The sequence below is a fragment of the Peromyscus californicus genome, unplaced genomic scaffold, assembly GCF_007827085.1.
Source record: "Peromyscus californicus insignis strain IS unplaced genomic scaffold, ASM782708v3 Scaffold_8__1_contigs__length_139910024, whole genome shotgun sequence".
Classification (NCBI taxonomy): Eukaryota; Metazoa; Chordata; class Mammalia; order Rodentia; family Cricetidae; genus Peromyscus; species Peromyscus californicus.
Genome location: NW_026294606.1, coordinates 126701850 through 126716264, shown reverse-complemented (window position 1 = coordinate 126716264; position 14415 = coordinate 126701850). Strand labels below are relative to the sequence as shown.

General features: G+C 46.0%; 1 protein-coding gene across 1 annotated transcript in view; it reads left to right on the top strand.

The window, feature by feature from the left end:
* Nucleotides 1-13971, top strand: part of LOC128104432 (zinc finger protein 809-like) — a 62361-nt gene extending 48390 nt beyond the window's left edge. The window contains 1 exon segment of the mRNA XM_052729337.1: nt 8054-13971. Within this exon segment, the coding sequence (XP_052585297.1) occupies nt 8054-8313 (260 nt within the window). The 3' untranslated portion in view covers nt 8314-13971.
* The last annotated feature ends 444 nt before the right edge of the window (nt 13972-14415 follow it).

Here is a 14415-nt window from a genome sequence, read left to right as displayed (position 1 = left end):
CACATTGTGCTGGCAAAATGGCTCAGCTAGTAAAGGTGTTTTCTGTCCGAGGATGCAAGCCTGACAACTTGAATTCAATCACCAGAACCCAAATAAAGGTAAAAGAAAAAATCAGTTCCACAGAGTTACCTTCAACCTCCACACAGACCATGACATGAATACCCACACATACATCATTTACAGTAATAATAGTTATGAAAGTGTGACAGATCTATTGGTCACACAAAGTTAGAACATTAGTAATCACCTCCAATTATTAAAATGCTTTCTATGAAAATGAGAGTTAATATGTCCCTTTTTATTTAATTTACTTGTTCATTATTTAGCTGCTGAACTTGGCTCATCAGTACATTACTCAATACTTAGCAGAGAAGTTTCTTCTTGCAGTAGATGGTAATTAACACAGACACCCACAAATGGACCACATGCAGAGAGTGAGCAACTTGGAGCACTCAGCCCTAAATAGGACGTCTTTATCAAAGCCCTCACTGCAAGGCTCAGGTTCTATGTGGAAGAGGAGTGAGAAAGTTGTAAGACCTGAAGTAATGGATGACCAAGGAAACAGAATCTTCCAGACACCACAGGGCAAATATGCAAATATGAACTGACAGATACCATGACAGCATGCACAAGACATGTACAGTTTCAAACCAGACAAAATCCCAGCACAGAGAAGGGGGAGTGGGCACAAATCCCACACCTAACCAAAAAGCTCTCTGCAATTGATAGCTACTTAAGTCCTCTCTCTTTTATTCCCTCCCTCCTTTCCTCCCTCTGTCCTCTACACCTGCATTTCCAGATGAACACAAGCCCTTCTGTCACTATCTACATGAAACCAACTACAAGCTTTTTTGCAAAAGCATGGGGCAGTACCCCATTGTATATTTCTCCAAACAGCTAGACACGGTCATCAGAGACTGACCATCCTGCCTCCGGACCCTAGCTGTGGTGGTACTGCTTGTCCTAAGAGACTAAATCTTGCTTCACAGTCCTCACTACACACACGCACTCAAGGACCTTATTAGCCACCTCACTTTTCTAATACTCCCCCATCCAGGGCACAGCTTCTCTATGCTGGCTTGTTAGAACCCAACCTCATATTTGAGCCTGTGCACTCCTCACCCACACAACTCTACTTCCCAATAAAGGTGATAGAAAAACTTTTGGGCTCTCTCTCTCTCTCTCTCTCTCTCTCTCTCTCTCTCTCTCTCTCTCTCTCTCTCTCTCTCTCTGTGTGTGTGTGTGTGTGTGTGTGTGTGTGCGCACGCGCGTGTGTGTGTGTGTGTGTGTGTGTGTGTGCGTGTGTGTGTTCTATGTGGATCCCAGCAGTGTCAACATATCTAGTAAGTACCACTATCCTTATTCTCACCCAGAGTTTTCTATTTTTATTTTAATGATCCACAAAGTCCCTTATGTCCATGATACCAGTCACTTTCCCTTTCCATTTGATATACTTAGTAAATAGCAAGTAAATTTTAATTTTTCCTTAATATTTCAATAACCTACACCTGCATATTGCTATAGAGGTGATGAGATTTCCTAATAATTAGCAGTACATTTAAATACCCCCATCTTAATCATTCTTCATATCTTGAAAGTAAATTTGAAGTCAAACCAGTTTGCCTGTATTAGTCAGGGTTCTCTAGAGTAACAGGACTTATAGAATGAATCTCTCCATATATATATATATAGAGCCAGGACTTATAGAATGAATCTCTCCATATATAGAGAGAGAAAGGGGTTTTATTAGAATAACTTACAAACTGTGGTCCAGCTTATCCAATAGTGGCTGCCTATGTGTGGAAGGTCCAAGAACCCAGTGTTGTTCATCCATGAGGGTAGATGTCTCAGCTGGTCTTCAGTATTTGCCAAAAGAAGAAGGCAGAGAGAGCAAGTGTCCTTCCATGTTCTTCTCTGAGATGCCAGTAGAAGGTGTAGTCTAGATCAGAGGTTTTTCTTCCCACCTCAAAGATCTGGCTTAGAAGTAGGTTTGCCTACTTCAAAAGATTATTATTAAGAAAAAAAAATCCCTCACAGGTGTACCAAGCCATTTTGGTTTTAGTTAATTCCAGGTGTACTCAAGTTGATAACCAAGAATAACAATCACATTGCCCATGCCTATAATCCCAGAAATCAGGAGGCTGCTGTAGGACAATTAATATAAGGTCAATGCCAGCCAGATCTATATAGGAGTTCCAAGCCAAGCCAACCTGAGCTACAGTGTGAGATTCTGTCTGAAAAATTGAGAGAAAATAAAACCTTAACCCTTGGAGGCATAGAGTCTTGGCATAATTCAAGCAGCTCATATTAAAAGTGGGCTCTCTCAGTTTTTGAAGGTCAAGTGCATTCACTTGTAGTGTCAAAACATTCTCTGTTGTCTCAAATAGAGAAAAAAAAAACAGTTGTACTGAGTCCACCAAAGACCATCAAGAGACCAAATCTGATGAAAAAGCAAAGAGTCTTTTTACTGTTGTGAGTTAATCCAGGTCTCTCCATCCATCTGACTCAGAAGGCGAGACCACAGGTCGCAAATGGGCAAGGTATTGATAGGGAGTAAAGCAAGGGGGGCGGGCTTGGGGTCTACAGACTACATAGGAACAGACTCAGGATTGGTTTCATCATGCTAGTAACTCTTTTTTTTTTTTTTTTTTTTTTTTTTTTTGGTTTTTTGAGACAGGGTTTCTCTGTGTAGCTTTGCGCCTTTCCTAGTAACTCTTAATTGGCTAGGGTTAGTTGGAGGTTGCAGTTATCCATTTTGGGAGAGACTTGGACAAGTCCCAAGCTTTGTCCTTGAGCTGCTATGGAGGCTGGCTGGCCTGCACATACTGACTGTGGGGGCAGGCTCAGAAGCCCAAGCTTGGTGTGTCCCATCTCCCTGTCCCTGCAGGCAGGGGCATCAGTGATTAATTGTCTTCTGTTCATGGCCCTCTGAGAAATTAGTTGCTCAGTTTCAGCAACCTGAAATTGAGGCCTGATCTCTGAGAGAAGACTGAGCAGCCTTTATGGCATCTGCTTGGTCCTTTCAAAACCTCTACCCAGTGTGGGGTTCTCCATTTCAAGTATCAGGCCACACTAGAGGATACCTTTTCCAAACTTGGATCTGTGAGGATAGGGGAACTATGAGGCAAACCCTCATCATATATAACAGGGACATTTTTTGGTTTGTTTGTAAGGATGATATAGCTTCACAGTGGGTAAGCACTGAACTACACCCTCACGGGCACTTTATTTGTGTAGGGTCTCATGCAGTCCAGGCTGGCCTTGAGCTAATTACAAGGGCTTGAAATCTTGATCCTCCTACTTCAGTCTCCCAAGTTCTAGGATGAGAAGAGTCCACCACTGTGCCCAGCTTCAGGGTTACTTTTAAAGGTGTCCACAAACAATGAAGATTAGGAATAACCTCCTAGCATTAAACCAAGCCTCCATCCCTGGAGGACCTGAGGTCCACTTGAAAACACTATGAACTGTTCTGGATGACACTAGATGTTTCACCATCTAGAAGGTGGGCATATTTGCTTTCCCTTAGTTAGATGCTGCTGTGGGAAGACACCAAGCAGAGCATCACCAGGTCACCTTAATAGCAGAAGTCTCCACATATCCTCTCTGCCTCCCAGTCAATCAAGAAAGGCAAATCTTCCAAGGTGTCTGGCAGGGAAGCAGGAGTGGCCATGTTGCGCACATGCGAGTGACATCATACAGGAGCTTATGCATGAGCCACTGGGACTGGATCCCTTTCCCTGAGGGAGAGAAGGCAAAGCCTTGATGCCCCAACCCCTGCACTGGAGAGTGCAGCCAACTCCAGGAGAGGGGAAAGGGGAGGGCTGCTGGTCTTTTCAGCTCAGGGACCAGCCCAGTAGGAGTGGTCATTAGGCAGCATGGCTCTGGGCTGGGCATGTCTCTGACAGGATTTGCATATCTGAAGAGCTAAGCATGTGTGGCCTGTGCCTCAGCTCTCCTCAGGGACACTGGTGCCCTGCAGTTCTCTGAGGGTGTTGAAAACAACCCCAAATTAGAGAGCTTGGTCTCTAATAAAGCTCTTTCTAGGGCACCTAAGCTGACCCAGGTCACATATGCGGGACAAGAGTTGGTGGGAGTCATCAATGGAATTGTCATGAGGAGAGCTACAGAAGCATGGTGAGTGGCACTTGGGTTGATTCCAGGCCATTCCATGAACACAGGAGGAAATGTAAATAAAACCTTGACATTGTTACTCATAGACTGTCCCAACATTGAAGAAAAGCTAAGGATTACTTCAAGAAAATCAGCATGGTTTAAACATTGTCCATAGCATCCAACACCCCTGAAATCTATGGCCACTCCTCTCTTCACATTGTGTCTTTAATATGGGAAATGGTGAGTGTGTGCCTAGCCTTGTGCACATGGGAAGCAGGGACCTGGTGACATTGCAATTTGTCCTCATCAGACCCTGAAATAGTACTGCTACCCAGCTACAGGAGCCTGAAACTAAAGCAGAAACCCTTTGAAGGACACCTGGTCAGCCAGACCTCTAAGCACATGACCTAGCTCTTAGGACCCCAGCAAACAGCAGCCAGCCACAACTATCTGTATTTCTAGCACCTCTCTCAGGCATTCACCTGGTCTCTGTCAAGGCAGTGGCTTTTGCCTCCCTTTCTCCAGGATGGTCTGTCTCTATGTAGCCTCTCATGGAACCAGTGTGGTCTGCTTAGGGAAACTGCTAGGCCCTGTACAAGCATGCTGAGGGGACATCAAACCACAACTTAGACAATGAAAACCAAAGGAACAATTTATTAAAACCAATACTTAAACTAACACAATATCGAAAATAACCAGAATAATAAAAACAGTTCCTCAGGGGATGGGGAGGCTGGCTGTGGGGCTGAGATGCTGGGGGTTCAAATCCGGGAGGGATTCTGTGGGGAACAAGAGAACTGGTGCTGTCTGCAGAGCAGATACTGATGGTTCAGCAGAAGGGAAACAGGTGGCAGGGCCATTCCCTGGGGAGGGAGACCCACTGCAGCAAAGTCAGATGTGCAAAAGCTGCAATATCTGCTCACATGAGGACACTCAGTATCCACAGCTGCTAACCCGTGTGGTGACCCACCGCTGCTGCCACATCTCACGGGTGTCACAGAAACTTCTGTTGCTTGTTGTGGTCTCCAGCTCCCATGTAGCTGTCTTCGTTGTTGGTTAACAGACTTCAAGCTCCAGATCTGTGCATGTGCAGCTCCCCAGATCTAAGGATGTGCTGCTGCTGCAGGCATCTCTAGAAGGGGAAGAGGCAGTGGAGTGCAGGAACAGACAACATGCCCAGGACGAGACCTCCTTCTCAGCCTTTCCAAACACAGAGGAGATCATGTCGGCCTGGAATTCCAGACCGTATTCTACAAAAGGACATGTGTCCAGGCTAGAGTCCAGTAACAGCTCCTGAAGAGGAGCCTCTCAAGGATCCCCCCAGCACTCCAGGTACTGAATCCTCCTGACAGGGTGTCAAGCACCTACCTGAGGCTTCCTCAGTGCTGGCCTCTGAGTTACTGGCCACTTCTGCCTGCAGCTGGGTCAGGAGTTCATTGACACGGATAAGAACACCTGAATGGGGAATGTTGACAATCAAGTAGTTCTTCACTTGTTTCAGAATGGACAGGTCTGATGCCTGGCAAAAATCCTCAGGGAACTTCTCAATCCTTATATCCAGGAGGGTGGAGATGGCTCTGGGTTAGGAGACAGACAGCACAGTCAGTGGCCTGGATTCTCCTTTGCTGCCCCTCTCCAGGCTCCCGTGCATGTGAGACTGCAAGCAAGAAGATCTCCAGCCCTTATGCAAATGAGCACAGTGAGCAGGGCTGTGAGGTCCATGTGAGCAGGGAGCTTCGCACATCCCTTTCTCAGGCTGTAATGGAGCACAGCTGACCAGGCCTGGATGACATGGGCTGAGATCAGGGTAGAGTCTCACTGGGGCACCGGAGGCCACAGGCTTCCTCCATATTCCCACTAGCAAGGACCCAACACAGGCAATTCTTCTCACCCTCCAGGAAATACTCTGACATCAGTATAGAAAGCAGGAGTGTGAGACCCAAGCATCAGTCATCCCTGACCCTTAGAACCCAAATGACCCGACTCTGGAGAGCCAAGGCCTTTCTCTTGTTGCAAAGCCCACTTACTCCATAACTTCTTCATCCTCTTCACAATCAGGGTAGAAGTATGCATACCTAGAGGAGACCAGGAAGGATGTCATCTGTAGAGTCTCAGGTCCCCATCCAAAAGACCTCTAGGGGGACACTGATACCTGGAGAGGAATCTAAGTCCAGCACCTAGAAGTCCTGTCTGCTCTCAGAATTATAAATTCACCCTGATACAGTAGGTGCTTCAAATATGTTTGTGCAGTGGGTGATCACAAACATCTCTATCCAGACATCCCAGTGCACACCAGGTCCCTTGGATTACCCTCCATGCGTCTCCACTCTGGACACATCTCTATTCGGTACTCCAATAGGAATTCTAGAACCTCCTTTACAATAGGAGAAGTGCTTTGATCAAGGCTCAGAAAAACTGGGCCAAGGATAGAGAGCTTTATGAAGGTGCAGAGAACATCCACACTCATTAGAGTCTCAGCTCTGGACACACCAGTCCCTAAGGCCGAGCCTGGAGGAAGCACTTTCTGACTTCATGCTGTTGGGTGAATACTCAACAACACTCTAGAAAGTAAGGAGGCTCAAAGGAAGGCAGAGAGCTTCCCATAACCAGGAGAGGATCTGAGGCCTCTGAGCTTGGAGGTGGGCACTCACTGCTTGAACAGCAGGTCCGGCACCTGCTGCATGGTGACAAACCTTTGATATATGCAAATGAACGTGAGAACAACGGAGGGATCCCCAATCTGCAGGGAAATCACCAGGTGAATCACCACCTCTTCCAAAGTACTGAAGCGGGACTTTCTATAGGACTCCTTCAGGTCCTTTGGGGCAGACTCCTTCTCAACCTGAGGAGAGATCAAGGTGGATGGTTCCAACAGGCACAGGACTACAACGTTCTGATTGGCTATTATCATTCCAAGTTTTCCTGAATCTTTACACTGCCAAACTCCCAAAGTGAAATTTGGGAAAACTCTGAGATTTCAGAGTGATTACCTGGTGTGTGTGATCCTGGCCCTGACTGTCCTGGGTCGAGTTTGTTTCTCTCCGGCCAAATGGCCAGAGGCGTTGGAGCCAGGAGTGAATCCGGGATCTCTGGGTACCACCATGGCCTCCACCATGGCTTCTTCTTTTTTCTTTCTTACGGTCTGAGCCTCGAGTAATCCCAAGACAACAAGAAAACATCCTGCTCTGACTAGAGTATCAGGACAAAGGAGCCTGCGAGGCTGTCTCTAAGCAGCTAGCTGCCTGGTTGCAGGGTTCTGCATTGTTGGGTCATTGTTAAGGAAGTGAGGTCACTTCTGGGGACCCCTGCCTGAGTCCCCTCCTCACACAGAGCCATCCCAAAAGTCTCCTAGGTTCCCTCCCACCTCCCAGGTGCCCTACTTGACACAGTTAAACAGGCACTTCCCACCCTACTGCTCCCAGGGATGTCTGGGTACAGGAAGCACCTCAGATTTGTAATCTGAGTCCCTACTGTTGACCTGCATCTATTATGCTAATCCTAAACAGCCCTAATTGCCCTGGACCACCATAAATCTTAGACATGTCTCTCTTCTAGACTACTTTGTGTGTGTTCTGTGTGAAATATGAGCACAAATCATCTGGGTGTGTCAGGACTTCACAAGGAACTACAGAGTGGGGCTTTTTTTTTTTTTCAGTTTTTCATGTTTTGTTTTGTTTGTTTTTTGTTTCTTTGAGAGAGGGTTTCTCTGTACAGTCCTGGCTGTCCTGGATCTCCTTCTCTAGACCAGATTGGCCTTGAACTCAGAGATTCACCTGCTTCTGCCTCCGGAGTACTGGGATTAAAGGCATGCACCACCACTGGGGCCCAGAGTGGAGCTTTTTCATAGTAATTAAAATCATGTGCTTTGTTGAAAAAAAGTGCAACTGTGTTAATTCTTCCTTTACTCCTCTTTGCTGATTTCTTGATTTTTTTCTTACAGACTCCCTCAGCTCTATGCACCTAGGCATCGCTGATGTCACCTCCTTTATTCTGAAAGTTTGCCAGCAAGAAATTTTTCAGGGAAAGACACTGGAGAGAGATCCAGACCCTAGGCTGGAGCCTACAGCAGCTCCTCCCACTTCCCATCTTTCCCACTGGCTGCTGAGCCCCACCACTGCCCCCATGTGGAGGAAAAGGACACAGCAGATGAGAATCCCAGTAGAAAAGTCACCTTGGGTGCAATGTCATCATTTACTGTAAACTTTCCTTTTAGGGCTGTCTCGGCTGTGTCTCAGAGATCTGAGAGGTTCTGTTTTTATCATTATTTGTTTCTGGGAATCTTAAAATGTCCTGTCTGATTTCTTGAATGATCTCCAACTGTTCATTTAACAACGCATCCTTCAGCCTCCAAGTATTTTTGTGGTTTGGGTCATTTCTCTCATTGTTGATTTCTAGTTTTATTTCATTGTGGTCTGATAAGATGTAAGGAATTATCTTAGTTTTGTTGTTTGTTCTATGTTTTGTTGAGGCTTGATTACTTTGGGAGAAGGTTATGAGCGCTGCTGAGAAAAATGTGTGTTTCTTATCTGTTGGGAGAATATTCTATATATCTCCTAAGTTCAGCTCATTAATTTTGCTACGAAGTTTACTTTTCCCTCTAGAAAGATAACAACATCTGCTTGTTTATATTTTTAATTTGCTTGGTATATTAGTCAGGGTTCTCTAAAGGAACAGACTGATAGAACGTGTGTGTGTGTGTGTGTGTGTGTGTGTGTGTGTGTGTGTGTGTGTGTGTGTAAATTATTAGAGTGGCTTCCATGCTGTGGTTCAAGTAGTTCCAAAACAATCAATCCACAGACTGGACATCTAATCAATCCTAGTTGCGGATGGAATCCCCAGGAAGTCCTAGAGAGCTGCTAGTCTTCAGTCTATGTTAGAATTCTGAAGAAGTAATACCAGCAAAGGAAAGCCTCAACAACAGGATAGATGAGCTTACCAGCAAGAATGAGGGCAAGTAGGCAAAAAGCAAAAGCTTCCAACTTCCATTTCCTATTCTATGGGCTGCCACCAGAAGATATGGCCCAGATTTAGGGTAGTTCTTCTGACCTCAAAAGATCCAGATTTAGGGCAGGTGTTCCCACCTCAAATGATCTATTCAGAGAAACGCCTTGCGTGTGTGCCCAGATTCTTGGGTTTTAGTTGATTCCAGATGTAGTTAAGTTGACAACCAAGATTAGCCATCACACTTGGTAGTTTGTTTTCCATCCTTTGACATTGTGGATTTGGTTTCCTTGCTGAGTAAGTGTGTTTCTTGGAGAGAATGTATAGTTGGTTCTTGCTTTTTAATCCAGTCCATCAGTCTATATCTTTTTAGTGGTAAACTGGGGCCATTTACTGCTGTGGAATAATCCTCTACACTGTGAAAGTGTGTTGCTCTCATTGTTAATGAAAAGCTCATTGGCTTATAGCTAGGCAGAAAGAGATTGGGTGAAACAGCCTGAGACAGGGAGAATGCTGGGGTGGGAGTGGGAAGAAGGGCAAAGTCAGGAAGTCATAGGCAGACACACAGAAGCAAGACAGACATGCTGAACTGAGAAAAGGTACCAGGCCATGTGGCAAAGCATAATTAAGAAAGATGGGTTAATTTAAGTGTAAGAGTTAGCTAGTAACAAGCCTGAGGTGTCAACTGAGCATTTATAATTCATATCCACTCTCTAAGTCTGTTATTTAGAAGCTGACAGGCAGGAAAGAAATGACCACGTACAATTTACATTTAAGATTATTATAGGAAGGGGCTTGCTATTTCCTCTAAATTTGTGAGGTGATGTTCTTCTGTTTTGCTGGATTATTGGTATTTCTTTTTCTTCTCCTATATTGGTTTTGAGGGTTTGCTGAGTTGCTGTGTTGAAGGGGGGTATTTCTTTCTCAAGTCTAGCTTATCTATTGTTTTCATAAAGTGTATGCTCATGATTCACACGAAGACAGCTGTCCTCCATTCTTCCTGTGAGGTATTCCAATATAAACCTTCTTCAGTGTCTGGCTTGGTTGTTGTGAATGGCCTTAATTTGTGTTTGTCTTGAAATACCTTTATTTCTCCATCAATGTTGAAAGACAGCTTTGCAGAATACAGAATTCTTGGGTCACAGTTTGCTTTCAGAGCTTGAAGTAACTCATTTTATGTACTTCTGGCCTTTGTGAAGGCAGATGAAAAGTCTGGGGCGATTCTGATCTTTCTGTCTTTGCCTGTGAGTTGTCATCTTTTTCAAGCTGCTTTTACAATTATTTTTTAACTTATATTTTTGACATCCTGACTGCTGTATGTCGTGGAGTGTTTCTTCTCTGTTTGTCTATATGGAGTTCTATACACCAATTTCTTTCTCTAATCTGAGGCCTCTCTCTCTCTCTTTTTTTCTATAATTTCATTAGTTTTTCTTTTTTTGGAACAAATCTTTTTTATTTAACTTTTTTGTTGACTCTTTGGGAGTTTCACATCATGCACCCCAATTCTGCTCACCTCCCGGTCCCCCCATATCCTCTCCTCATCCCTGCCACAATCCTACCACAAAAGAAAACAAAACACAGTAATCAAGAACATTAAAAAACAAAACATAAAATTCCCTTTGCTTCTCCTTCTTTCCTCCCTCTCCATCACTCTTCCCTCATCCCAGTGGCATTGGAGGCCTCGGTGTGCCATAGCGTATGCCACTTTGTCCCATCAGCTTGACTGGCAAATGTTCATTGCAGTGAGTCACTGGTCTGGTTCAAGGCCTCTGGTTTCTGGTTCACCATCCTCACTGGATCCTCACCTGAACTCCTCTGGGGTATCCTGTGGCCTCCTGAGGCTTGGAGATCTTGCCAGTATTGTTCTATAGAACCAGTCCCTTCACAAGCTCCAGCAGGTCCTAGATGGGGTAGATGCTAGGGTGGGTCAACCCAAAGCCCAGCTATGGGCCTGGGTGGTAGCCAAGCTGGTCATTCGGGGCCACTGGGGCCATTCTTTTCAGATGAGGTGGTGGAGGCAGCTCCCCTACGTGCCTGCCCTCAGGGTCAGTTCACCCTCCCTGTGGTGAGGGGAGGGGGCCAGCTCTCTTGCTTGTAGTGTCCAGTGAGAAGCAAGGTCAGCATTCCCAGAGCAGTGAAGGATGGGGCCAGTTCAGCATGTCACTCTGATTTCATCTCCCATGGTTCCTAAGGCCTCCTGAGGTGACACAGGCCACAGACATCAACACAGACCCCAGCTGCAGCTGGACCACGGACTCAGACATGGCCATTGGCAGCAGCTTCAGCCCTGATGACATCCTGGCTATGGGTAGAAGGAATGGCCACTCAGGTGGGAATGGTTCTAGCAGACATAAGGCCATCGGACACCACCAAGGCCTCAGTTGCAGCCTCAGCCCTGAGCCTCTATGTGACCTTTGGTGGCAAAACATGGCCCAGACTTCAGCACAGACCCCAGGCAAGGTAGGACCATGGACCCAACATGGTTCTCAACAACAGCTGAGTCTGGATGTCACCACTGCCCCAGTGGCAGTATGGCTCTGAGACACCAACATGGCCCACGATCTCAAGTGTTTGCATGGCCTTCGATGGTAAGAGGAGCATCGGACATCAGCACAGAGCCTGGCTGCAGTAGAGCCACAGACCCTGACATGGCCCTCGGCTGCAGCTCTGACCTGGGTGTCACCATGATGTTGAATAGCCGCTCAGGCCACTCAGATCTGGATGCATCCTGGCCTTTGGACACCAACCTGGACTCAGGTGGTTAATCTGATTCTGGGCTTCCTCATGGCACTCGGTGGCAACAGGAGCCACATACATCAACCCAAACCCTGGTCACTATAGGGCCACCGACCCAGACATGGTCCTCAGCAGCAGCCTGGACCCAGATAACACCATGGCCCTGGATGGCAGCACAGGCCACCCTGACCTGTGTGACCCAAGCTGTGGCGTGGCCCCCAGACTCCAACCAAGCCACAGCCTCAGGCCCAGATCTTGGGACTCTGTATGGGCCCTAGTGGCAACCTGGGCCACAGACTTCAAAACAGACCCCAGCTGCTGCTGGGCCCCAGGCAGCAGCTTGGCCTGGTCGACATCCAAGCTCCAAGTGGTAGCCCCAGCCACTCAGATCAGATGGCTCTGGCAGCAGCATAGCCCCTGGACACCAATAAGGCCACAGGTTTCAATTCAGACCCCAGGCGTCATGTGGCCTTTGGTGGAACCCTGGGACATGGGCATCAACATAGACATCGGCAGCCACAGTAGGTTCATGGACCCAGACATGGTCTTTGGCAGCAGCCTAGGCCTGGTTGTCTCCATGGCTCCAGTTGGTGACAAAGCCTGCCCAGATAGGTACGGCCCCAGTGGCAGTGTGATTCATGGAGCCAAAAATGGCCCCAGGAGGCGGCCCAACCCACTGGAATCAGCATGGTACTCATTGGCAACAGGAACGGTGGACATCAACACAGTCCCTAGCTACTGTAGGACCAGGGGTCAGACATAGGCCTTGGCAGCCATCCAGCCGGGACATCAACATGGACCCTCAGTCTACTCCTCACTGCCTTTACCATGGCCCCCAAGGGTGGGAGGGGCAAGCAGGCCTCCAACATCTGCCCGTTCCTCACATCTTCATTTCTTTCTTACTGCATCTTTCCATAGCTCGTGATCCGTTCTGCTTCTCTCTCTCCCATTCTCTACCACATATTTCCTTATCATAGTAAGGGCCACATGCCCATGGCTCTCTTCCCACCAACTGGGGCCTTGAGGATCCTGGCTGGATAGCCCCCATTTGAGCAGAACTGCTTGAGGGTGGGAGTGGCTTTCTTCCCACCCTCATTAGTTTTCTATGCCATTCAATTTTATGTCTGTTCCCTCTTCTACACCATTACTTTCAACTTTATCCTCTTGAATGTCCCAGATCATTTGAAAATATCATTTAGGTGCCTTAGGGTTTTTTCCCCCTATTATATAATGTCCCTTGGTATTATCTCAACTTTGTCCTCCATTCCTGAAATTCTTTCTTTTGCATGGTCTTGTCCGTTAATGATGATGTCTGTTGTAGATTTTATTTAGTTGACAGTTTCCTTCATTTCAGGTGTTTCTGTTTGATTGCTGTCTTAGTTGGGGTTTCTATTGCTATAATAAACACCATGACCAAAAGCAATTGGGATGTAAAGCTTATTTGGCTTACACTTTCACATCACTGTTCAACATTAAAGGCAGTCACAGCAGGAACTCAAACAGGGCAGGAATCTGCAGGCTGAAGCTGATGCAGAGGACATGGAGGAGTGCTGCTTACTGGCTTGCTCAGCCTGCTTCTTCTTTTTTCTGAGACAGGATTTCTTGGTGTAGTTCTGGCTGTTCCAGAACTCGCTCTATAGACCAGGATGGCCTCAAACTCACAAGTCTGCCTGCCTGTGCTTCCTAAGAGCTGGGATTAAAGGTGTATGTCACCATATCCAGCTTCAACCTACTTTTTATAGACCCCAGGACCACCAGCCCAGGGGTGACCCACCACAATGGGCTGAGCCTTCCCACATCAATCACTAATTAAGAAAATACCCACAGCCTGATCCTATGGAGGCATTTTCTCATTAGAGGTTCCCTTCTCTCAGGTGACTATAGCTTGTATCAAGTGGACCTGAAATTAGTGTACACACAACAAATTCTCTACAGGTGTCTGTTCAGAGGAGATTTCTACCAGGGTCCATAACAGATGTTACAAGCAGCTAGAATACTAATCTGAGGGATCTCAAATGAATCTAAGCACATGGAGCTCTTTAGTCCATTCACTATATTCTTCTAAATCAGTTCTCTCTACACAGCCTCTTTGCAGTTCTCATACTTAGCTCCTCTCTGTCCCTTCTTCTGCTGTTCTCTCATTGTTTTATCTTGATTCTTTTTCCTTTGTTCTCCCCAAGAATTCATTTATATATATATATATATACATATATATATGTATGTATATATATATATATATGAATTGAATATATTAACTACTTGTTTGTACAAACTACAATGCAAACTCTCAGGGACAAGGATTCTGATAAGAGTCACACTTGGCAAAGACTTGTCAGCTTAATTGGTGACTGACAACAGCTGTAGGTTGTAAAAAGTTCTGGCTATCTCTTAAAGGGATAGCTACAAGGGTTACAAGGAAAGAAATTAAACCAACAAGAGATTTAAGGAAAAGATAAAGAATGTGTACTATTTTATGTGATTGGTAATATCTGGACATGATTAGTCAGTTAACAGCTTTTTTTTCTGTTAGTCACCTGAATCTCAGGACCTATACATAATTAGCTTACTGAATGTTGCATTAAAAACTGGTGTAGAAATAAATACAAAGTGTTAATTGCTTTTTGA